The sequence below is a fragment of the Thermobia domestica genome, chromosome 9, assembly GCF_964235325.1.
Source record: "Thermobia domestica chromosome 9, izTheDome1.hap1.1, whole genome shotgun sequence".
In the NCBI taxonomy this organism is placed as follows: Eukaryota; Metazoa; Arthropoda; class Insecta; order Zygentoma; family Lepismatidae; genus Thermobia; species Thermobia domestica.
In genome coordinates, this window is record NC_137462.1 from 78,372,504 (window position 1) to 78,399,901 (window position 27,398).

Below are 27,398 nucleotides of genomic sequence, written 5' to 3' on the forward strand. Positions count from 1 at the left end.
TGTTTATATAGTTAAAGGCTTCATAAATTTCAAAAGGACAAGTTATTAATTTCTCTGTTTCAGTTCAAGAATTTTACAATTAATGAAAATGTATAGTATTCTAAATTCTTCTCTTTCTAGATTCATTAACCTAACCTTTTCTCGAGAAAATAGGAATGCTAACGCCTTTTAAATAGAGCTCAAGCATGAAATATATTTGAAATTCGAATTAATCGCCATTAAACAGCTGAAATAGAACTGCAAGAAACATTGGATCACCAATTTCATTCGATAGTCCTATTAAATATTTCTTTTTAAAAAATCTTTTCATTCAAAGAGAAATTTCACTGTAAAAGTTATGGGAGGAGTAGATTACAAGGACCAGAATCCTAACAGGATATTGATTCTAAGTTTTTTAACCTAAGCAAAGTGAAATTACGATTCACAACCGCACAATGAAAATGCATAAGACGTGACACTGCTACTTTTCCTATAACTTAATAAGTGATTCGCACTCACCTTATTTAACAGTCTCTGCTTTACCTTCGTTAATGCAATCAGAATAATCGCCTCTAGGCCTCCTTTGACTGAACTTTCTCGAATATTTGCAACCGAACAAGTTGGTTGAATGAGTGCTAGTGAAAAGAATTACAGTAAATTATCAATCGAATTCTTCTGCTTCCAAAAGGAAAATAAGAATCTGCGGTCTCTGTCATTTGTAAGCGGATTCTATGGAAGCGATTATTGATTTGACTATATCTCCTAGTTCAGCTGTAGTAACGATTGACGTTCTTAGATCTACGATTTTGGCAAGCAACTTTCAGTATAAGTTCCTGTCGTTATTTATGAGTTTTGACAGCTTGTAGTTTGGGATGTGTTGTTTGATGTTGTCTTTAGTTCCTGAATATGGTCGAAACGTGGCGTGTGAATGGCGTGAGGGCCGACCAGAATAGCCAGACTCGTGGTGAGCATATCCAGGACATCAGGCGATGAGAGGCTGTCAGCACATTTAATGCAGTGGGAGTGAAATCAATGTTGTGGAGAACTTGATGGAGCATGCATCTGTTTGTGTTTGTTACCAAAGAATTTCATTCTGTGTGATTACTATGGGGACCGTCCCAATTAGGATGCCGTATCCAAATTGCTTAGGATTCGAAGATCTTGAGATACAACATTCTTTTTGCTTTTCTTGTATGCTGCTTCAGGTGAATGTACAGGGTGGCTCAAAAGTAGATATACAACCCTGCATTGAGTAAGTTTGGCAGTTTATTAAGATGAACTGCATCCGCCTATTCCGACTTTAGCGTGTAAATGAAAAGAAATTAAAAACAAACAATAAACTAGCCAGTTAAACCTGTACAAATAGCAATAAGTAAATTATATAAAATGCCATACGTCGATCAGTACGAGACTGTATACCTACTTTTGTGCCAGCCTGTATATTAGTTCTTCTGGTGAACGGTATGCTACGCGTATTACCGTAGCCTCAAAGTATTGGAGGGGGGAAGGGGAACAGAGTCATGAGGTAAAGAGTTTCTGATTAGTATTGCTATTCCGACTCCGGACATTTCGGTATATAGAATAGTTGTCTATTTGGAAGGTTATGTGGGGTTTCAGTAGTATTTCTATGATAAGAGCAACCGATTTATTCTCGTTGCAAAAGTTTTCAACGTGTGGATTTTTGTTGCGGAGAGCATTTACATTCTAGTACATTAGTTTGAAATCATGGGAGATTGATCTATTGTAGGATTGTAGCGAATACTCCAACATGGTGGTCGTGTTAATTATTGATTCTGATGCTACTGTTATCTGTCTTAACTCGGTCTTTGGTTTCTTCAGGTGGTATTTAATATGTAGGTCCTTGGAAAGTGCCATATTGTCTTTAATCTTGGCTGCCAAAGACGTTTCTGACATTTTGATATTGGTGTCTGCTACTGTGGCTTTAGTCAAAAGCTCCAACTATCCAAAACAATCTAGATAAGTTAAATATACCACGAACCTACTGTGGCTTTAGTCACCAGTGTGTTCGTGGTATATTTAACTTATCTAGATTGTTTTGGATAGTTGGAGCTTTTGACTTTTGGTTTGTCTTGTTCATGGATTTCTCTTTTATTGGGTTAATCTACTTTTGAGGAGGCTACTGGCAGATACACAGAAAACGATATATTGCATGTTGCAGTGTTCTTTTGAGTTAATTGATATCTTTAAGCTTCAGTATTTTCAGGGTTGAACATTCCTGGTAATTTGCCTGGTGCTCTCCGTAACAATTCACACACTTAGCTGGTATATCTCTGGTCTTCTTTGGACATAGGATGCTTAGGTGGGAGCCTTTGCAGTTTACACATCTTGGGGAGGCTCTACACTTTCTTTAGGAGTTCCGGGCTCTTTGACATTGGTAAAACTTCAGGGTGTCTTGCCCTCGGTATGCTTCTATTTCCACTTTATTGCGCAGCTTGTGCTTTAGGTCGAACAGCATGAGCAGGAATAGAGGAAAAGGTGACTCTGTTTGATCCGTTGCGTACTTTAAGTTGTATAATTTCCGTTACTGTATACTCCAGGTATTTGAGCTCTTGGAGAGTGCCATCCTTTTTATATTGACTAGTTTCCTTATGACGATCTTCATGGGTCTGACCGTGTTAGGAGACCCCATATTTTTTTAGGCTGGGTGCAGGTTTCTACTTTCATTGCGAAAATAGAGTAGTGGAACTTTTTATAGTTTTTACAATGGAATCCTTTTTGGGGGTGGAGTACAGCTGGTGACCCAGACGGACTTCACAAAAGCATATCTGCCTCGTAGATGATAAGTAAGGGTTAAAGGATTTGGTGGTTTGTCCTTTTTGTGGGAGCCTCTTGGAAATTTTCGTTCTTTGGTGTTATTGCGTTGTTTGATGCACTTGCACTTGTGAATGCTTTTGCATCCTGGGTTTTCCATGGCGAACATTTGTTTCTGTATTCAATCAGCGATCCTATGGAGATTTGAACTGACCTTTTGGCTTGTTTGTTTGGGTTTTGGTAGTCTCGGTTTGGTGAAGAGTACTCTAAGTTGTCCCGCTTCTAGTCTTTCTCTTTCATCTCAAAGCGATTTTCTGTGTTAGTTGGCGTTGGGGTTGTTGCTGAAGCACCGAGATCCTCATGAGGTCCATAGTGTCTGCTGCCTCAGGCATGTCTAGCAGTGGTCTGCAACTAGACTTGGTCTGGTCTAGTCTGAAACCTGCAACTGTAACTTGTTGTAGTTCCTGAAAATTCACGAGCGCGGAGCGTTTTTGGTTGTTGCGGTGGTGTTGTTGGGCTATTTAGCTACATGTTACTAGTGAAACACCATCTATAGCGAGAGAAACATAGTAATATTAGTTCTAGAGAGTGTAATGTATCCATGAGTTTATATTTTTCTATTATAAACTGGCTAGACTTAGAAACATAGTGAACGATGAATATTATCAAAGTTCTTTCACCAATTGAAATTATGCAGAATTGAGTTTCTTGTTTACATTTTTTGTAGTTTCGTTAGAGACGGTGTTCTGTATATTAAGCCTTCATTGACAGCGGATGAATTTGGTGAAGATTTCCTATATCATGGCACTCTCAATCTAACAGGAGAAGGATGTCAAAGTGAATGTGTTGCGTAAGTATATAATTAATTAAGATTGATTGCACTAGTCAAGTCGTAGAGTCCACTGTTGGTGCTTGGTGGTAGCACTTAGCCTCGATCTATTGCGAGTGTAATTATTTTATTGATTCCTTATAATATTTATACGTACAAGATGTCTACTGAAAGGTTGGCAATTATGCAGACATTAAAGCTTTGAATCAAAATACTAACAAGAAAATGATATATGAAATTATGTATGTCCAGGTGTTATTCTGCCAGTAGATGACCCAAAAGAAAGTAATCATCAAAGTAAATACAAGTTCTATGATTAATAACAGAATAGACCAATTTTGACGTTTGTTGAAGTTTGGTTTCTCTCTTTTTCAGTATAGAAGATATTGGAGACGTGAACTTACAGTTGACCAATCTTGCAGAAGTATTTTATGTGTGTAATCTTCCAAATACGTACTTAGCTATTATAGTACGTAAATAGCTACTATAGTTGTAAAACCTTTAATATGTTCCATCTGCTAGTTTCTTGTGGTATAATCGAAGTACTTCTCATATAAGTTTGCAAGTCGTGATTTTTAAAAAGGAAGTTGTATGTAAAAGCTTACATAACAGTTATTATAAACTTAACCTTTTGTCGATAGGTAGGAAAGTTAAAGATTTTGAAATCCACATATAGAAACAAGTGTAAACAACAGTTTTTTTTTTATTTATTACTTTAATAAGTAAATTACTTCTCTTAAATCTTTAGCCAAGGAGGCAGCGAAATAGTGAATCCTGTTGCATCCGCTAAGATCACAAGTTCCGGATCTTTCTCGTTTCTCTACGGAAGAGTAGAAGTTAGAGCTCAGATTCCGAGAGGAGATTGGCTCTGGCCAGGTAATCACAGAACTATCTCAAGTTTGTAAACAAAATATTTGAAGAGTTGGATATATTGAAATATTATATTGTTGATGTCTCTTTCTTCTTTATTTAAAATTTTGGACCAAGGTTAAGCAAGAGTTTAAAATTAATTGAAATTCCATTTGACATTGAGTTCTTTTATTAAGGGTGTGGGTGGATAAGTATAGTGAAGTGGCCCCAGATGAATCTTGGGACGACAACAGGGTTGTATATAGGTACCCTCAAGATACAGTAATCCCTCACGTTTCAAACCTCATCTCTCATTGGTTCATGAGAAACGGCGCAAGATGGGGAAGTGGGATTAATTTATTTCTCAAGAATGGCTCGATCGATTTTGTTCAAACTTGGATGTATGTATACGTGTATACAAGGGCTTTGTCTGAAAAAATTAAAATTCGATTCAATATTTTGATCCCCTTTTGACCTATAATGGTCTGTGAGCACAATTATGATAAAATAAATTTTAGATGTCGCTTTAACCCTACAATCACACATATATTTTTTTTCAAAATTGTATCGCGGGTACGCCATGGTCAAAATTAGCCAAAACTAACCATACCACACCTACAAAGGAGCAATTGCAAAACGAACAGCTGTTTGCTACGTAAATGAATGAGAAATCACATCTGAAAATCGCCAAACTCACTGATGCCCATTTGATGGCATGTGCGTCCCCATCCCCATTTTGTGCCAAAGTGAAACTGTTGATATTGGTGTTTATTTCATATGCCATTAGATCCCCGTAAATTTCCCATTTCAGTGTGAGTGTTCATACAAAAAATCAATGTTACCTATACCTACAATGTCCAATCAAAGTGAAATAACCTCAGCTGTAAAGAGAATAACCATCAAAAACACCATAATGTAATGCAAGCTTTGTTGTGATGTCTCCCATAGGTCCTGAGAGGGGGAATGGGGATAAGAAGTAGAGTAGCGGAAAACTGCAACATTTGAATAAAAGGTACATTTTATCCAAGAAGTAGAAGAAAGTATAATGCAAACGGAAAGTAAGTTACAGGTAAGAAGTACAAGTATTTCAATGTGTGAAACAAATAAGGATGAAATGAACACTGTAGTACGTCCTTCAGTCCTTGTGACTGTTTTCATTTATGACCACACAAATTTTGTCGTGTTCGAATATTTTGCTCAATATTTGTGCTGGTTTTGGGATCCTCGACAAATATCTTCCATAGCTCAGGTAATAATAATGGTTGCAAAATAGGAGCAAGAGCCAACTGTTCGCAAACCATTTGCGCAGTCGCAACAATACCTAATGACATTTTTGTAAAATTCTGTATTTGGCTTTAGATGAAGAATTTGTATGTCTTGCTTTGCGTATGACTTGAATGCACTGTCATTTTCAATATCTTGTCGTTGTCTTTATCTACTGCATACTACCTCTTTCATCCAACGTTTCAGCCAGAAAAACTTATTGCCTGTTTATATTGGAAGGATCCACAAAACAATCCTTTCAAATATTTTTCGGTCATTCGAGAAAAATCCTCAAGATCATGTGCAGAAATAGATGTAAACGGAAGTTCTCTTCTGTTCAGTTCTCTGTTCTCTTCTGTTCAATGCAATTTCTTCTGTTCAACAAAGGCTGCTGGGGTGTTTTCGTTTCCTGAATTTTACGCAGATTTCAGGATTGCTGTGATTGTAGAGTGGTTTTCATCTGGTGTCATATGCATGAAGAATTTATTGTGTAGAGAACTAGCAATTCTATAATGCGGACCGATACTAGCTATCATTTCATTGCCAAATATTTCATCCAACAGACGATACTTTTCTTTCAGCAAGAGATGTGTAGCTTCAACTGCCCAACGAATTCTTGTAGCAAACCTGTATCATTTGCTTCTGCAGTGGACAATTGTGATTTTTTACCTTTAAATGCAGGCATAGGAACTTCATAACCTTTGTCCTCAATATAAGCTTTACAGGGTCTATATTTTAATCCATTTAATTTACTAATATAAAACTTACAATTCTTATGTAGATGTTGGGTCTTGCCCCCCAAGATAAAATCGCAACAGACGCTTCTGGCTGTCAGTATTTCCTTTTTCGCAACAAATTCACACAACCATAAAGATTCCTTGTTTCGTGTTTGTTTTAAAGTGATAAGAGTGTTCGTTCCCAAATAAATTGTTAACACGTTGACCGCCACTATATATTTTGACCTTTCTCATGTGTGCGCCACAGGCAACAATCCGCCACTAATACTTTGTTTTCGCCGTTTTTTTAACCCCATAAATGTATAACTTTCTTTGTGTATGGTTTTGCATACACGCGGCGTGGATATTAAATTTTGACTTCTACGCTATATGTATGAAATAGCATACACATCTATAGAGCGAACGTGAAAAAGTGCAATATATATTTGTGTGTATAGAAAACCATACTCGAGGCACTACATGAAGGAGCTGTGTGTATGGAAATCTATACACATGGCAGCCAACGTGTTTTAAATATCAACAGTTTCACTTTATCTCAAACAAGGGATGGGGGCGTCACAGGCCATCAAATGGGGCCTCACTGAGTATGGCGCTTTTCAGGTGTAATTTCTCACTCAATTATTTAGCAAATATGCTAAAGCTACATCAATAGCTGTTCGTTTGACAATTGTTCTCTTATAGGTGTGATATGGTTGGTTTTGGCTAATTTTGAGCATGGCGTACCCGTGATACAATTTTGAAAAAAATATCTGTGATTGTAGGGTTAAAGCGACATCTAAAATTTATTTTATCATAATTGTGCTCATAGGCCATCATAGGTCAAAGGGGATCAAAATATTTAATCGAAGTTTGTAGGGGGGGAATAGTCGGAGGGAGCTTTTTTCTTTTTTTAGACAAAGCCCCTGTACACACGTATAGGCCCTATATACATCCAAGTTTGAACAAAATGGATCGAGCGATTCTTGAGAAATAAATTAATCCCACTTTTCCGATTTTGCGCCATTTCTCATGAACCAATGAGAGTTGAGGTTTGAAACGTAAGGGATTAATGTATCTTGGGGGTACCTACATACCACTCACTTGCCATCCCAAAATTCATCTGGGGCCGTTTCACTATATTTATCCACCCATGCCCTTTATTGTAAGATACCTATTGAATTAAAATATATTTATTGTAAGATACTCCAAGAAAAATTTGATAAAATAATTTTAAAAAATACATCTAATAGGTCTAACTAGACTGTGATGAACTTCTTTGTAACGTATCGAACTTCATATAAACGTATCGAATAGAAAAGTACACAGAAAATATTAATTTCTTTTATTGGGCAGAAACACAGACGAATATGCTGAGTAAGTCATTACCATGAAGTCTATTGTTGGAGTGCAATCTACGATAGACTCAATAAATAGAACAAGTCGTATAGATATTTTGTAGACTGCCTTAGAAAATTTAAAAGTAAAATTTTGAATATATTATTTCACGAAAGATGAGGAAGAGCTGCAGTGGCTCAGTGGTAGAGAGTTCACCTCTGGTACCGTACGTGGGGTCCCTGGTTCGATTACAGCTCGCTACAAGAGGGCTTTGTGATGGAAAAACACCGTGTGCGTAGATTTCCTCGGAGTTCCTCCTTTCCTCATACTTTCTTCATTCATTCTCATTATCACCATCTCCTTTACAGTCCAGTTGCTGGCTATGAAGCTGTATGCATTTCGATGTGTATGGTAATACTCACTGTGAAACGATTTTAATAAGTCCACTGATGGTAAAAAAAAAAAAAAAAGGTGTTCACTTGGCACCATGGTAGGTTTTTTTTTTTTTTTTTTTTTTTTTTTTGTTATAGGCCTCACTTCAAAATGGCGGCCAATATAGCGTTCAGCTGATTGTTTTGACATAATCACGACTATTTATATCCCTGCAGCACCTGAAAATTTTAGGACATAATTCTAAAATGGAAAAATATTGTCAACAATGATTAACGGAGTAAATACTTGTTACTGTCGATCATTTTTTCCCCGATATTGACAAATTTTGTTTCTACTACTATAACCACTTCCACGTAAGTTTTGTCTTACACATCGAAATGCGTCCAGCAACCGGACTATTTCTCGAAAGGCATACAGCTTTCTAGCTTATAAATCCTGTTTCACTTAATAGCTATATTGATGAATTAGCCCTGATACGGAGCGGAATGTTGGACGATGAAGAAGAGAGAGGAACAGAAGTTGCATGTTGCGGAGATGAAGATGCTGAGATGGATGTATGGAGTGACGTGAAAGACAAAATTAAGAACGAAGTGATCCGGAGAACAGTAAAGGTGAACCCAGTAGTAGAAAAACTGCGAGAAAGTAGACTGAGATGGTTTGGGCATGTAAGAAGAAGAACTTTGAAATACGTAGCTCACCGAGTAGATGCTATAGAACTGAATGGGCAATGAGCCTGAAGTCAGCTAACGAAGAAGTGGGGAGATTGTGTTAAGAGCAGTATGGTGCAGTGTAGTGTCACAGCAGATATGACAGCGATCCGAAAAGCCGACCCTAGTTAACTGGGAAAAAGACTTAGAAGAAGAAGAATCATGCTTAACATGATTTTCATTTCATGTAGTGAATCTCATCCTTTTGTCATTCCAGCTTCAGGGATGGAACCGGTATCTGCATAGAATCATGGATTACAACTTGAATGAAGTGTGGTAGCAGAAAAGAAACTTATAGTGCTGTGCAAGACAAAGAAAATGGAAGGAATTGCTCTAACAAGGAAAGCTGATGAAATTGATGTTTTAGATGTTCGAAAATATACATATTTGTTTAAAAAACACGAAACCAGTGCAACAACAAGCTGTGAAAATGGACGTAAGCGACTTTCAGATTATGCTTATGTTCGAAATGACCCTGTATCAAAACGACTGAGAGAAATTGGACCAAACGAATCATTTGTGTATCATGTGACCAACGAATGTTACTAAGCTTACACACACCGGAGAACTTTAGAGAAGCTGGTGCTTCGAGATGCAAATTCAACAGATGATGTACAAGAAACAAAAAGAAGTTGCCGTGTTGAGGAAGGTTCAAGGTGTACCAGAAAGAGATTTTCTGTAGTAAAAGATGATCCAAATACAACACCAGACAGCTAACTGTGTCATCTGCCTACAAGCTAAAAGGAGTGGAGAGTACGCAAAATACCGTATCTGTGAAATAAATCGTGCGAATATGTTCTTAAAAGCAACACGTTTTTAGGATGAGATATACATGCACACAAATGATCTTAACGATAATCATAGTGTATTTGCTGCTGACTTGTATGATTACAAATGTTGTATGAGTACATATTTGATGAGATACCAGCGTTGCAATGCACGAAATATACCTCACTCTGAGGAATCGTCACCTACATCTTTCAGAGTAGTTTTCCGTTCTTGTGAAAAATGCAAAGAAAAAGTTACGGAATGTTATACAGCATCACCAAAAAGGTTGGAAAAAATGAACGTTTTAGGAGTATGAGAAGATGCGAAAGAAAAATTTGGCATTGTTTTCCAGCAAGTTTTATTTGCCTAAATTACGAACACTGCAAGTTAGCTGTCTACCAGCTAGGAAAACGATGCCATCCTGGTCTTCGTTCAACTCTGTCATAGCAGAAGATCGTCTATGATCGTAGAGGGGGATCGTCGGATACATTCTTTTAATTCCATATACTATAACAGAATATTCCACAACATACACAGCTATGAAATTTTGTGAACGTTCTCGGTCAGTTAGAACAAAAACAACTTGTGGTGTGTGACGAAGTAGCACACAGTATTGCAAAAGAAAATGAACTAATCAAAGCAGATGAATTTAAGGACATTGTTTTAATCATGGGGTTCTTCGATATGACAAATACAGTTCTTGACTGCCTTGTCAAATACCTGAGAGGAAGTGGGGTAGAAAAGCATATTGATATAGAATTTGGTATTTGAAGTGTCTGTAACAGAGTCGGACTTGAATGGATCGAATTATATGCGATCATTGAAAAGCATGTTAGCTGAAGTTCACTGAGTTCAACAGATGAAGTTCACTGAGTTTTTCCAATCATACGGAGTTGAAAAGTACACTGATGCACTAGAAACACTACTGGTATAACAACCATAACAACTGACGCTGCTGGTATTAAATGTAATCCAGTGTTTTTCTTGTCAACATTCGGGCGCAATACCTTGAGAAGCAATTTTTACTTAATGAATCGTATTTAGTCCAGGTATTGAAGAAAGGCAGTTCGTCCACGATCATGGATGGATTGTGATGTTGGATTTATCATCAAGGAAAAGACAAAGTCATTGATGAACCACCACCAAGTAGCAGGGCACTACGGGAACATTTGTTGAGATATTTTTATTACATTGTACTTAAAATTACTTGTCTTGACAATGTAACACCAAAACCAGATTCACAAAGTTTAGATTTTTGAATACAACACTCTTTGCGCTTGCATTGTACAATCCGCGGCAAAAAACCTGCAACATAAGGATGTAAGTTTATTGTGAAACTACGCCTAACAGCACAGGGAGTGAACATATCGTCTAAATGGAACGAATCACGAAAGGATAAACCTCGGCCTCCTCCCGTGCACACTTATTTTGGAGCAAAAGTCTTCGTCATTTCACAATAAACTTATATGGTCATGTTGCAGGTTTTTTGCCGCGGATTGTACCAACACAATATATAGCATCCACAGCTGATGATTTGGTGCCACCATGTAACTTTCCGAAGCCTGCTACAAGATACTCTATCTGTAAAAAAGCTAGGATCGCATGTTGTGTATATTGTAAGTGCAACATGTACAACCGTAGAAGTGCAAGAACTTTTTCAGAAATCGTTTCTTTGTTAAACATATAGGTTTTATGGTACTTCTGTAACATAAGAAAGCTTGTTTTTAAAAATTTTTATGCTTAGAACTATGGAAAATAACATGCTTCCGTTTTCTAAAAGTATAGTTTACTTTCATTTATTGCACATATATTTTGCTGATATTGATAATGATCCTGTGGCCATTTTGAAAATACCATTTTTTTTTTCGTTTTAGATGTTATTTTTTTAATTTATTTTATTTGGTTTTTTGTTTAAAATATACACTTCGATGCCATACAAGACTACACTATGCTTAAACATGTCAAAACAATTATCTGAACAATATATTGGACGCCATTTTGAAACAAGGCCTATTAAAAAAAAAAACTGCCACGGTGCCAAGTGAACACCCTAACTTTTTACCATCAGGGGACCTACTAGAATCGTTTCACAATGAGTGTTGGTTTACACATCGAAATGCATACAGCTTCATAGCCAGCTAACAAACTAACCAACTAACCCTGCACGGAATAATTGTGGGGCATAAAACCGAAAGATTTTATTTCATTTTTCAATCACGAAAGATGAGCACTAACATTGGGTGTGACCAGGATCGAATCTAATCCTAACAGATTCTTGCACTCGACTCTATACTCCCAGAGCTCCACCACACCTTCCACTGCGAAAAAATGCAGTTCTTGCGATGTAAATTACGACATTTGATCTGTAACAGAAGTACCCAGATAGGAAATTTCTAGAATAATTAATGAATTTATCTTGTAATATATAATGGGCGGGGGAGAGTGAGAGAAATATGACACCCTAGGCTCCAGCCTAGGCACAAATCGGGGCCTGGGTATAACAGATGTTCAATCCTGATTCAATCCTATATAAATTAATAATAAGTTACTTATTATGCTTAATAACACGTGCATATATTGGTAATTAGGAAATAGTCATTTCTCCTTAGCATTGATACACTTATTGTGAATAAAATGGCTTAGAAGTGCCCTTAAAATGTTTCTTCAAAAGTGTTCTTTTAGTACTTTTTAGAAATAGGAAATAAAAGGACCAGATTTTTCTAGGAAAAATACAGAACTATTGATATCTACATCACAGCTATTATTATATATAAGTTGCCTATAAAAGATTTCTCCTGTTGTGTAGCATAAAAGTATATTTAAAGAATGTTTATGTACTTGTTAAGAAAACATAAATTTGAAAACTACTTAAATATACGAGCTCGTATTTCTTAATATCTTCCAAGTCTATTTATTTATTTATTTATTTATTTATTTATTTATTTATTTATTTATTCAGTTGTGCTATTTACTAAGTACGTTTCGTAACATTGTGAAACTAGAACTTTTATTTTCAGTTAAATTTCTCAAATCAGTCGTAAAATGGATTGATTTAATTAGGTTTTGTACATTCAAGTTATAACACCTTCAATTTTTTTGAAGGTTGTAACTTGAGTGCACCTCGTAATACGTATTTTGCTATGCATCTAAGGAAATTACACATTCTGAAACAGTGGGATGAACTTGATGTGGTGTGGTCTAAGCGAATAAAATGAAGGCTATGACGCACGTAGTAAATGGGTGTGGTTTATTAGATACTCTACGCGTATAGCACGAGAAGGTAAGCAGGGAGCATCTAGACTGACATATGTGTGTGTGTATAAAGAGATGGCAAACCACAGCTCTCTATTTACTAAAGCATATACTCTCAGTATACTGTGTTTCTCATAATAAATATTAAGACAATTACTGTGTGTGTGGTTTTCTATTATTACCGAAGTAAATACTGATGTAATGGTACTATAACTAACTGGAGAGTTCTGTAAACTCTATTTTATGTAATATATTATTTCATTTAGCTTAAACATCTTGTATTTTTTTGTTTAGTTACTTTTTTAATGTAATAGATAAGCATTCATACAGATGTTTTGAGTGAAAATACATTTATTCTATCTTTATAGCAATCTGGTTAATGCCTCAGGAGAGCGTATTTGGTGGTTGGCCAGCTTCTGGTGAAATTGATATAATGGAGAGCCGAGGAAACGAAAACATGTATGAAAATGGAAGACCTCAAGGTGTACAGAATGTTGAGTCTACATTGATTTATGGTCCAAATTGGCAACATGCATCTTGGGCTCACACTCACTGGGAGACGTAGGTTTATTATTATTGTTATTATTACTATTACTATTATTATTATTATTATTATTATTAGTAGTAGTAGTAGTAGTAGTAGTAGTAGTAGTAGCAGTAGTAGCAGTAGTAGTAGTAGTGATGTGCGCAAATGGGGTTTGCAGGTTTCAACTTCACTTAAACAAGATATTATGAAATATATACAGTGTCTGATGTGGAAGTACAGATATTTTCGGATGTGCTAGGGGAGCTAAGCCAAAAAGTTGATATGAACATATGGTCTATTCCTCAGGTTTCCGAGATAGGGAGTACCTTTTCAGCTCCTGAAATTTGCGAGTTTCAGTTAACTGCGTATAGCACGCCCTGTAGTTGGCGTAAAGACGAAAATTATATCTTATTTGCAAATGTGTATAAAAGAGGGAAATAAAAGAGGTAAAATTTTAAGATTTCGCTCTAAAATTCTCTTTTTATATATAAATATCTCTCGTTATTGAGTGGAAACATTGTCACTAGAGCAAAGAAAAAACTGGGTGGATACTACATCTATGGCGAGGATATTGAAAATTCACGTTGTTATCATGATCAGTAATCGAGAGAAAAAAAATCATAATATAGCTATGTGGGCAGAAGCAATGTTGCTTGGGCCTTGTGATTGTTTATTTCAATAATGTTATTTAACCCTGACGATAACACCCTATGCTTTTCTGACTCCTTCGAAGTCAAAGGGAGGGAAAAGGAGTCCTCCCGTCAATAATTTATAATCCAATAATCATTTATTTAATTGCAATTAATTTACAATAACAGTGTCAAGGGAATTTAATTAATGTTATAATACAAAGCAAAAAAGGGTTAAGTACAAAAATACAGTAGTACAAGAATAGAAACGTAGTGAAAATGTAATTTTACGCAATTACTGCGATAGAGTGGAAAGGCAAATTCTGTAAAAGAAGACACAGTAGATACCAAACAGAAACCTAATGTGGGATTTCCGATACAGTTGATGATACATGATCAAAGTTTTTTTTTCTTTGATGCATTTGCAGTACGGGTCTTTACACGTCTTTTTGCCCGTGTGATATCTTTTGTGCTTTCCTTCATGATAGTGTATTAGAGACCTGCACGGGCCGGGCTTAGGCGGGCCGAATCTGCTATTTCTTTGGGCCGGGCCGGGCTTGGGCGGGCCGACACTGTTATTTCATTGGGCCGGGCCGGGCTTGGGCTGGCCGACACTGATTTCTCTTCAGGTCGGGCCGGGCTGGGGCCGATCAATTGCAATTCTTTAATAATTATTGATTTTCGTTAAACGATAATTGGAATAAAGCCAAACGTTGAAGTGTGTCCGTGAAAAATGTTACAAAGAATGCACTAGCTATTTACAGTTTGTGTTGCTTAGCGGCTCCACTTTCAGTATAGAGGATTGCAGGCATTGCGCGGTAAATTGAGCTCTGACCTTGACCTTCACTGAACTCAAAATATAACAAGAAGGGGTGGGAATGTTTTGCCTGTCGCTAAACAATATTGCCATCTTCACTTTATGCTAATAATCAATTAAGTTAGATTTTTGTTACAGGGAATGGAGTTTTTTGTTCTCTCGATGACAGGCAAAGTTCTAGGAGGCAATGGTACCATTCGGGAGGCAAGCGTCAGGTTGTGAACCAGAGTTTAGAAAATGTTTCTGAGGGTTAGGTCAAATTTATTACTAAATTTTGAGAAAGATTGGGGCGCGAGCTAATTTTTTTTTAAAAATTATTGGGCCGGGGTCGGGCCAAAAACTTCTAAAATTTATCGGGCCCGGGCCGGGCTTGGGCTAAGAATTTTAAAAACTTATCGGGCCAGGCCGGGCTCGGGCCGAAAATCTCCAAAACTTTTCGGGCCCGGGCTGGATTGGGCTCGGGCCGAAAAATTCGGCCCGTGCAGGTCTCTATAGTGTATGCATGGACGATCTTCTGTGCTAGTTTGTCGCTTGAGTTAAATCTTTGTCTATACACAGTGTCCTTCAACCTCCCCGGACAAGCTAAAATCCACAAATGTTAGGTCGGATAAACAAGGTGGTCAGTTAACTGATCCTCTTTGACTGACCCAGTGATCTGGAAATTTTTAATCAAGATACTGACGTATAAGATGGGTAGCGTGAGATGGCGTTCCGTCATGCTGATATATTTATGACAATCTAGTTTGAAGAGGGATATCATCTAGCAGTCCTGGTATGTTATCGCGTAGGAAATACAGATAGGTTTCACCGGTCAAAGACTGACGTAGGAAAAAGGAATCAATAATCATATCATCAATGATCCTTGCCGACACCTGGATGGAGACACTGCACGCTTTGAAGATGAAATGATAAACCCCATCTCCTTGAAATGCATTACGTATATTCGTACAGGAAAGTTGAGGGCGACACGAAATCCTTCCATTTTTTTTTCTGCTGCACAGTTTGAATAGTGTCTTCGCCTTGGTAAGACGTATATCGGGAAGCCCGCTCCGATGTTACCCGTACAGTGGAAAGCTCGCCAGTTTCACGTATTTAACCATACACGTGTGAGAACAAGTTGATTGGTGATTATACTTTTAATAAATCTTCGACAGTTTTCCTCTACTGCAGCTGTGCAACTACCGTCACAAAACCCATAGACGTACAGAATGTCCGCATACTCACCATGTGTGAATATGACCGGCATTCTACTGTAAAACTCCTCTTTATGCAATGTCACTTCAGTAATTCTAAAATAAATGTATAAATCACCTTCTCATTGTTCTGTAACTCAAAAACTATATATCATATTATTTTATTTATTTATTGAACAAATTCCCAGATACAGCATTGCCATTTTACATAGAGAAATGTTAACAAACAGGAAAAAACAAAAACAAAACAACGACAAAAAAAAAAAAAAAAAACAGATTCAACAAATAGTGCAAAAGTAATATTTCGCAAAATTCGTTTAATTGCTCTTTCAAACATCGGGTAGCTCGAAAAAATGTCCACATCAGTTATTAAATGATTACAACAGTTCGTATTCTGAAGAAAAGAGACCTCTGCCAACCTAGGGCGGGCAAGATAGGGTAGGTGGGTATTCCAGGTTATGCGGAGACGGGCACGTAAAAATAGTTTCTGAAGTAATGTTTCCGATCTTAAGTTTCTATTAACTTTTTTTGTAAAGAAATTTCAGGTCAGAGTTATTTCTGCGTACTCCCGGAGTCTGAATATTACAATATCACAAGAGTTCCTCCTTGGGTAATGTCCAATGTGCGGGAACACGAAAATGTACTATAGCAACAAAGAAATTCAGAATAGAATCAAGTCTAGAGAAATGTGTAGGCGCTGCCATGGCCCATATGGGAGAGCAGTATTCGATCTTCGGCGCTATTAGAGTTTTATAAAAAAAATTACTAATGATGAACATAGGCGGAGCTAGGAATTGCCTGCTGGGGCAGACCTTCTGGTCGGGCTCGGAGGTATTGGTAGGTGGCCATCTTATAGGTGACATTTTTATTTTGTGTCCCAAAGTTGGGGGGGCAATGATCCCCCATGCCCACCCCATTACTCCGCCCATGATGCTGAAACAGTGCGTAGTTCAGTAAATCGATAAAGAAGCCCTAACACGCGCATTGACTCTTAAGTATTGAGGAGATGTGGTCAGAGAATGTGAGTTTCAAATCAAAGATGACACCAAGATCTTATGACTAGCAGAATGTGTAATAGAGGAATCGTTCATATGGTATGTGGAGGGAATAAGAGAGTTTTTCAGCGTAATGGTAATACTGTCACATTTCTTGCTATTAAGTTTCAAGTGCTGCATTTTACACCAGCCTATAAGGTAATTTATGTCTTCCTGTAGGGCAATCGTGTCTGGGAGACACGATATTTCTCTGTGTAATTTACAATCGTCAACAAAAAGTAGAAGGTCACTAGAATGAGCTGATAAATGTGAGTAGAGGTCAGTAGAATAGTTTACATCTGTACCCCACTTTCAATTACTGTGTCGCCTTTTTCAATTAGTTCCTGTACTTACACTTTTTGGTACTCTATGTACATACTGTCGTTGAAGTAATGAATATTGTAATTACTCTAAGTACTCTCATTGAAGTACAAAGGTTCAATTGTAATTAAATTATTACGACTTTTGTTTACCGGTACTTTAGGTACAATTACTGACATGTAATTATGCTGTACCGGACTGTAGTCTCATTACTCCATTGTTGCCTTTTTGCGTATGTAACATTGAAACGACTTAGTTTTTGTTTTTATACTCATTACCTGTAACTAGTATTACTATGTGTACTTACTGTATTGCCCTTTGAACACATGTAACCTCCAAAGTACTTACACTTTGATTACTTGTATGCAACTTACCTTTTTACGTATGTAGTTTCATTGCCGAACTGTAATTGAAGTTCATAAGTACCCGTAATGTACCTTTTATTTGAATTAAACTTGTGGTAGTATGCTAATTACTAACCTTTTGCCATTAATATTAACATACGGCTGAAGGACAATTACTCACCCTCCATACTCACCCTTCCAGGACAGCAGGAAGCATTCTTTCTTCTTTGAAGACCATTAACTTCCAAGGTCAAAACCTGGTCGGTTTAACTGCTTCGTACTCTCTTATATTCATATACGGAGTTGATTTGTATGTAAGAAATATAATTAGTGATCTTTTGTAATTGTTTGGTAGGGATTATCATATTTCTACTTTTACATAAGTTCAGAATAATTTTGTTGCGTGTAATGACAACATTTAAGTACATAGGGTATGTATAAAGAATTAGTAATAAATTAATTTAATATTTAATTGTATTACATGGATGTGATACAGCATAGTAATCCTCTTTACTTGGTTGGAAGAGAGGGGAAAAAAACGTGAATGAATTCTTTAGCGATTAGCACGCGGAAAGACGGAACGGAAAAAAAAGGATGAAAAAATCATTTTTTTTTCTTTGGCCCAACTGAATAAGGTCGCCGAGGGTTTATGTTAATTTATTTTTTGTTTCGTATTGTCTGAGAGGAAACTTACATCTTTGAAATGTCTGCAGAATGTAATTTATATGAATTCATGTGAATGTACCACCATAGTCGCTTAGTTATATCTATTAAGAAAACGATTATACAGGTACAATAGCAGGGACAGCTGATTGTGTTTTCTGTAACAGGTAGCAAGGGTTTTATTCACTTTTTGTTTTTCACTCTCTCTTTCTTTCTCTCTCTCTTCCTCTCTGTATGTGTATGTGTGTGTGTGTTTGACCTTCAGAACTCTCACACAAAGAATTTTTATATATTTCTTTTTACCCGTTAGGAAATATATGTTGTATATTAGCTGGAGTAGTTGGGGTATTCTGATTAAAATATATTTCATTATTTAACTGTACATAAACGCACAAATAGTTAATAAGACATATTATGAAGAATGAAAACACACTTATTTCTTACTGATTGTGTATTATTGTTTGACGTAAAGATATGTACGTGTTTGTATTTCGAAAGTGGAATGAAATATTTGAAGTTTTACGTTTAACGAATATACCGGCTAAACTAAAGGAGATGGCGATGATGAGAAATGAATGAAATAGTGGAATGGAGAAAGTGAGAGGAAACAGGAGAACCCCGAGAAAACCCACGAGCACGGTGTTTGTTCACCACAAAGTCCACACGACGCGAGCTGAGATTGAACCAAGTACCCCTGCACCAGAGACGAACTTTACCACTGAGTATTGCAGATCTTGTTTGTATTTGAGTTTACTTTTTTACGATTATATTTTCGGATAAATTAGAGGAATTAATAAAGTACACATTTATAATTTGGTGGAACGAGAATGGAGGAGGACATGGGAGAACTATTGGCACAATATTTTGTACTAGAAATACACTCGAAATAAACGAAAGCATTTCGTTTCAGAAGTGACTTAGTTTATGGACAGTACTATTTACTGCTTACGAAGTTTTGGTACCAAACATTTTATAAGGAAAGAAACGTATTGTAGGTAAATAATGTTGCAAGCGTAACATGGCACAGTTAGTGGATAAAATTCTGAATATGGAATTAGATTTTTATGTATCTGTATACATAATAGAGTAAGTTCAAGGAAATGGATCGAAAATAATAAATTGTGTTATATTATTGAAGTTGAATTGAATTTCAGTTTAGCGTCCGTTTTAACAGCGAGGCTATATGAGACGTAGATCTACTGATTAACGTGGAATTTGAACCACATGAGCCCACCGGGAATCGAATCCGGGTTTTTGTATGCTTACCGCTTAGCCACGGAAGAGCTTATTATTGAAGTTGATTGCTTGACTGAAGGATATTGCTTTTAACACTGAAAACCCACAATTATTTTCCACTGAGAGTTCAATAGCGACTATATGTATATAAAAAAAAGTTTAGTAAAGGAGATATATGTAATGCACGTTAGGACAACTTTGGTATCATCTAATCAGTGTAGGTAGCGACATTAATAGTGTGTTTGTTTTTATTAGGATTAGCTTTGTATACAAATTGAAATATTCAATTTACAATAAGGGATACCACTTGGAACACTATAGTTTAGTGAAATTGTTTTACAGCGTTAGGTAGAAGGCAAACAGCAGCACAATTGGCGACAACTATTAGCATGACTAAATTATAGGATATAGTGTGAATGAGAGACCGGGATGCCTTGTGTATGTAATAATAAAAATAATAATTACGGTTAATTTTTACACCTAGAAAATTATGCAATTAACATTTCATAACTGTTTTGAGGGTTGCATATAATATTCACAGACAGCCTGATACGTTTTTAGTTGAGAAGTGTGCTTAAGTATTGAATGTGTTAAACTATTTTTTTCGTGCTTTTGAATTAAGAATAGAATATGTTAGATAAACTAGAAATATTTTCACCCATTGCTATGCTGTTGGATTGAAATACTGAATTTAATTATTTCAGGAAATTGTTGAGTTACTGTTTTTACTGGTTCTCTGAATGACTAAAATTTAAGATCAAGGCTACATGAGAAGGGTACTGTTGTTTAAAGTGGAATTTGAGCTATTACTGTGATTTATAACCGAGGAACGTAGTCCATTTAGAAATAGGAAGAGGTGGACTTAATTCCAAGCAAATGAGAAGTGGCTTGTTTTAAGATAGTACTGGATAAAGCATACCCTTTAACTGGCCTACACACTGTCTACATGATGTAACTAGCTCTATTAAGAGTTAGGAGGGGTTGCATTTTAGATATAACGAAACCTTTACGCAGTATACTTAACATTTATGCTACGTAAAAATAACGTATTTTTAAATAATGTTTCATAAGTTTTTTTTTGTAAGTTTGTGATTTTTGTTAAAAATATGCACCAGGAACTGTGCTGCAATTTATTTTGTATTTATATAATTATTACTATAATTATATTTGCTATACTTCAAACAAAATCGAGACTTAGGACTAATAAATGACTGCTTAATATTTTTAACAAAACATATTGCATTTAAATTGTTTTGTTTGAAATATAATTGTGTTCTTATATTTGATATTGAGGAATTTCCGGCTGTACTATGATCATAAGACTTCTAAGAAGGAAGTGAAGAATAGCAAGCGAAACGAAAATGGCCCCAAATGTGTGTAAATCAGCAATTCGCAACTTTTAATGCAAGTTGGCTACTAGTCTGTAACTGACAGATTGTTAGAATCTAGTAGATGCTCGCTTGCTGCTAACTTAGAGATCAGAAAACTTTTAAAAGTTCCGCAAGTCTAGTACAAGTGAAGCGCAAACGTATGCTATGTAGGTTGTGACATACTCTGCAATGAAGCAGAGACGGAACTGGTGGGCCACATACCTAGAACAGATAGAAGATGGACGAGAAATAACATACATTGGATTTTCTAGAGATAAGGAGCGATGTACATAGAAGACAATCGAATACGAAATGTATAGATGTTTCTGTCGTTTAGCAGAAACTGTACAAATGGAAAAGATCAGCTGATGGAAACATGTAGAAGAAAATGATGGAGACCTTTGTTCGCCAGATGATTGATATCATTTGAATACATAGGAATGTTACACTTTTATATTTAAGCTGAACGTTACAATTTTTCTACAGCGATAGGAAAATGATCTATCAGTTGGCAACACTGGAAAACACGTTAGAAGCACAAACGGTGGATGGTTTAAATTATTTATTTTTACGTCCTAATAGTTTTTAGTCTCACATACATTAATTGTATTTTCGTTTCTTTATTATAAACATGAACATGCAAAGCATTTTGTTTATACGGTTAGTTTTAATTATTTGGTATTTGATACTGTACTGATTGGTATATTATTTCAATTACTAGAAAAGTTTTGTGTAGCTAGACGACTATGGAAACCTTAGAGTATTGTGATATGAACATGTTTTAAGTTACAGAAGAAGGGTGAAACAGAATTATGCTGAAAATTTGTAGAAGGAGAATGTGTAAGGAAATAAGAGATTCGTGAATTTAGAGAGACAATTGAAATCATATTTAGTTATTAAACTAAAATATTTGATAAAGATTTTTAAAATTTTCTATAATTTTATCTGACATATCCAGTTAAAAATGCGCATGTTATTCACAAGTAATGTAGTTAGACACGTATTTGAAGACATTTAGTGGTACTTTGATACATTTTTAAAGATATGCCTGAATATTATTTTTAACGTTATATAATTGTTTGACTACATAGATGAAAAGCAATCATACTGATATGTATTTTTGGTTATATGTTTTGTTTTCCAAGGCCCTAATACGTAATATAAGCTATTCAGCATTTTATGAACTTATTTCGTTCATCCACTACTAAATTACATCCATCAGTTGCACATTTAAATCAGTAAATTTTTTAACTTATGAATCAACTAGTTATTAGTATGAAGAATACGTTACATCATAATAAATTATAATTGACCAAATCAATTACTTCTAAGTCTTTAGTAGTGGAGGTTCAGATGTTAATTATCTCAATTATTTAAAATTGGATTCCAATTGTAAGTGCACTTGTTATGATTACTTTTGATATTTTAGTTTCATATTTAAGTATAAAGTTTGTTTGTTTATTATCTATATAAGTAAATGTTTGTATTCATACTATTTAGAAGTTCCTATAATACATTTTCAATGAAAGGAAAATTTTCTGCATTTTAGTTTATCCGAAGAAACAATATGTAGTGTATTCCCCTGCAAGAGAAATGTTTCTGAAATTCAGTTTAACAGAAAAAGTTGGTAACAAAATATGTTAATAAAAAATTTTAGTGCAAAAGTTAAATGTATATTGTAACCAAAACGTTTCTACATTTTAGTTTCTCAGAAGTTAGAAAAAATGTAGTGTCAATTTTCTGCAAGAAAAGTTTTCTGGAATTTAGTTTAACAACAAAAAATAAAGGTTTGTAACGAAATGTTAGTAAAACATTTTTAGTGCAAAATTTATTTGTATAGTGTTATAACAAAAAAGTTACCGAAAAGTTTATCTACTTTTAGTTTTTCAGAAAAGTTAAAAAGAATATGTGGTGTAATTATCTGCAAGAAAAGTTTCTGAAATACAGTTTAACAAAACAGTTGGTAACAAAATATGTTAGTAAAAAATTTTTTAGTGCAAAATTTTATCTGTATAGTGTTGTAGCAATAGACATTCTTCATTTTAGTTTATCCGAAGAAACAATATGTGGTGTAATTGTCTGCAAGAAAAGTTTCTGGAACTTCGTTTAACAAAACAGTTTGTAACAAAATATGTTAATAAAATTTTTAGTGCAAAAAAAATTAATGTTAACGTTGTAACAATAAACATTCTGCATTCTAGTTTATCAGAAACGTTAGAAACAATATGTGGTGTAATTGTCTGCAAGAAAAGTTTCTGAAATACAGTTTATCAGAAAAAGTTTGTAACAAAATATGTTAATAAAAAGTTTTAGTGCAAAAAGTTAATGTTAACGTTGTAACAATAAACATTCTGCATTCTAGTTTATCAGAAACGCTAGAAACAATATGTGGTGTAATTGTCTGCAAGAAAAGTTTCTGAAATACAGTTTAACAAAAGAGTTAGTAACAAATTATGTTAATAAAAATTTTTAGTGCAAAAAAAATTAATGTTAACGTTGGAACAATAAACATTCTGCATTCTAGTTTATCAGTAACGTTAGAAACAATATATGGTGTAATTGTCTGCAAGAAAAGTTTTCTGGAACTTCGTTTAACAAAAGAGTTAGTAACATAATGTTAGTAAAACACTTTTAGTGGAAAAGTTAATGTTTAATGTTGTAACAATAAACATTCTGCATTCTAGTTTATCAGTAAAGTTAGAAACAATATGTGGTGTAATTGTCTGCAAGAAAAGTTTCTGGAACTTCGTTTAACAAAACAGTTAGTGACAAAATATGTTAGTAAAAAAAATTAGTGCAAAATTTATTTGTATAGTGTTGTAACAATAAACATTCTGCATTTTAGTTTATCAGAAATGTTAGAAACAATATGCACTGGAATGTTCTGCAAGAAAAGTTTTCTGGAATTTCGTTTAACAAAAAGTTCGCAACATAATGTTAGTAATACACTTTTAGTGTATCGTATCCACGAAACTTGTGAAACTTGGCGAGTAGCAACTCGAGAAATTTCACTTCCTGGATACGATACACTAAAAGTGTATTACTAACATTATGTTGCTAACTTTTTTGTTAAACGAAATTCCAGAAAACTTTTCTTGCAGAACATTCCAGTGCACATTGTTTCTAACATTTCTGATAAACTAAAATGCAGAATGTTTATTGTTACAACACTATACAAATAAATTTTGCACTAATTTTTTTTACTAACATATTTTGTCACTAACTGTTTTGTTAAACGAAGTTCCAGAAACTTTTCTTGCAGACAATTACACCACATATTGTTTCTAACTTTACTGATAAACTAGAATGCAGAATGTTTATTGTTACAACATTAAACATTAACTTTTCCACTAAAAGTGTTTTACTAACATTATGTTACTAACTCTTTTGTTAAACGAAGTTCCAGAAAACTTTTCTTGCAGACAATTACACCATATATTGTTTCTAACGTTACTGATAAACTAGAATGCAGAATGTTTATTGTTACAACGTTAACATTAATTTTTTTTGCACTAAAAATTTTTATTAACATAATTTGTTACTAACTGTTTTGTTAAACTGTATTTCAGAAACTTTTCTTGCAGACAATTACACCACATATTGTTTCTAGCGTTTCTGATAAACTAGAATGCAGAATGTTTATTGTTACAACGTTAACATTAACTTTTTGCACTAAAACTTTTTATTAACATATTTTGTTACAAACTTTTTCTGATAAACTGTATTTCAGAAACTTTTCTTGCAGACAATTACACCACATATTGTTTCTAACGTTTCTGATAAACTAGAATGCAGAATGTTTATTGTTACAACGTTAACATTAATTTTTTTTGCACTAAAAAATTTTATTAACATATTTTGTTACAAACTGTTTTGTTAAACGAAGTTCCAGAAACTTTTCTTGCAGACAATTACACCACATATTGTTTCTTCGGATAAACTAAAATGAAGAATGTTTATTGCTACAACACTATACAGATAAAATTTTGCACTAAAAAAATTTTTACTAACATATTTTGTTACCAACTGTTTTGTTAAACTGTATTTCAGAAACTTTTCTTGCAGATAATTATACCACATATTCTTTTTAACTTTTCTGAAAAACTAAAAGTAGATAAACTTTTCGGTAACTTTTTTGTTATAACACTATACAAATAAATTTTGCACTAAAAATGTTTTACTAACATTTCGTTACAAACCTTTATTTTTTGTTGTTAAACTAAATTCCAGAAAACTTTTCTTGCAGAAAATTGACACTACATTTTTTCTAACTTCTGAGAAACTAAAATGTAGAAACGTTTTGGTTACAATATACATTTAACTTTTGCACTAAAATTTTTTATTAACATATTTTGTTACCAACTTTTTCTGTTAAACTGAATTTCAGAAACATTTCTCTTGCAGGGGAATACACTACATATTGTTTCTTCGGATAAACTAAAATGCAGAAAATTTTCCTTTCATTGAAAATGTATTATAGGAACTTCTAAATAGTATGAATACAAACATTTACTTATATAGATAATAAACAAACAAACTTTATACTTAAATATGAAACTAAAATATCAAAAGTAATCATAACAAGTGCACTTACAATTGGAATCCAATTTTAAATAATTGAGATAATTAACATCTGAACCTCCACTACTAAAGACTTAGAAGTAATTGATTTGGTCAATTATAATTTATTATGATGTAACGTATTCTTCATACTAATAACTAGTTGATTCATAAGTTAAAAAATTTACTGATTTAAATGTGCAACTGATGGATGTAATTTAGTAGTGGATGAACGAAATAAGTTCATAAAATGCTGAATAGCTTATATTACGTATTAGGGCCTTGGAAAACAAAACATATAACCAAAAATACATATCAGTATGATTGCTTTTCATCTATGTAGTCAAACAATTATATAACGTTAAAAATAATATTCAGGCATATCTTTAAAAATGTATCAAAGTACCACTAAATGTCTTCAAATACGTGTCTAACTACATTACTTGTGAATAACATGCGCATTTTTAACTGGATATGTCAGATAAAATTATAGAAAATTTTAAAAATCTTTATCAAATATTTTAGTTTAATAACTAAATATGATTTCAATTGTCTCTCTAAATTCACGAATCTCTTATTTCCTTACACATTCTCCTTCTACAAATTTTCAGCATAATTCTGTTTCACCCTTCTTCTGTAACTTAAAACATGTTCATATCACAATACTCTAAGGTTTCCATAGTCGTCTAGCTACACAAAACTTTTCTAGTAATTGAAATAATATACCAATCAGTACAGTATCAAATACCAAATAATTAAAACTAACCGTATAAACAAAATGCTTTGCATGTTCATGTTTATAATAAAGAAACGAAAATACAATTAATGTATGTGAGACTAAAAACTATTAGGACGTAAAAATAAATAATTTAAACCATCCACCGTTTGTGCTTCTAACGTGTTTTCCAGTGTTGCCAACTGATAGATCATTTTCCTATCGCTGTAGAAAAATTGTAACGTTCAGCTTAAATATAAAAGTGTAACATTCCTATGTATTCAAATGATATCAATCATCTGGCGAACAAAGGTCTCCATCATTTTCTTCTACATGTTTCCATCAGCTGATCTTTTCCATTTGTACAGTTTCTGCTAAACGACAGAAACATCTATACATTTCGTATTCGATTGTCTTCTATGTACATCGCTCCTTATCTCTAGAAAATCCAATGTATGTTATTTCTCGTCCATCTTCTATCTGTTCTAGGTATGTGACCCACCAGTTCCGTCTCTGCTTCATTGCAGAGTATGTCACAACCTACATAGCATACGTTTGCGCTTCACTTGTACTAGACTTGCGGAACTTTTAAAAGTTTTCTGATCTCTAAGTTAGCAGCAAGCGAGCATCTACTAGATTCTAACAATCTGTCAGTTACAGACTAGTAGCCAACTTGCATTAAAAGTTGCGAATTGCTGATTTACACACATTTGGGGCCATTTTCGTTTCGCTTGCTATTCTTCACTTCCTTCTTAGAAGTCTTATGATCATAGTACAGCCGGAAATTCCTCAATATCAAATATAAGAACACAATTATATTTCAAACAAAACAATTTAAATGCAATATGTTTTGTTAAAAATATTAAGCAGTCATTTATTAGTCCTAAGTCTCGATTTTGTTTGAAGTATAGCAAATATAATTATAGTAATAATTATATAAATACAAAATAAATTGCAGCACAGTTCCTGGTGCATATTTTTAACAAAAATCACAAACTTACAAAAAAAAAACTTATGAAACATTATTTAAAAATACGTTATTTTTACGTAGCATAAATGTTAAGTATACTGCGTAAAGGTTTCGTTATATCTAAAATGCAACCCGTCCTAACTCTTAATAGAGCTAG

General features: G+C 34.4%; 1 protein-coding gene across 1 annotated transcript in view; it reads left to right on the forward strand.

The window, feature by feature from the left end:
* Window positions 1-27,398, forward strand: part of LOC145694773 (beta-1,3-glucan-binding protein-like) — a 75,895-nt gene that overhangs the window by 37,786 nt on the left and 10,711 nt on the right. Inside the window, exons 3-5 of the mRNA XM_081771403.1 lie at window positions 3,479-3,601; window positions 4,329-4,456; window positions 13,232-13,424. Of these exons, the coding sequence (XP_081627529.1) occupies window positions 3,479-3,601; window positions 4,329-4,456; window positions 13,232-13,424 (444 nt within the window). The remainder of the gene's footprint in view (window positions 1-3,478; window positions 3,602-4,328; window positions 4,457-13,231; window positions 13,425-27,398) is intronic.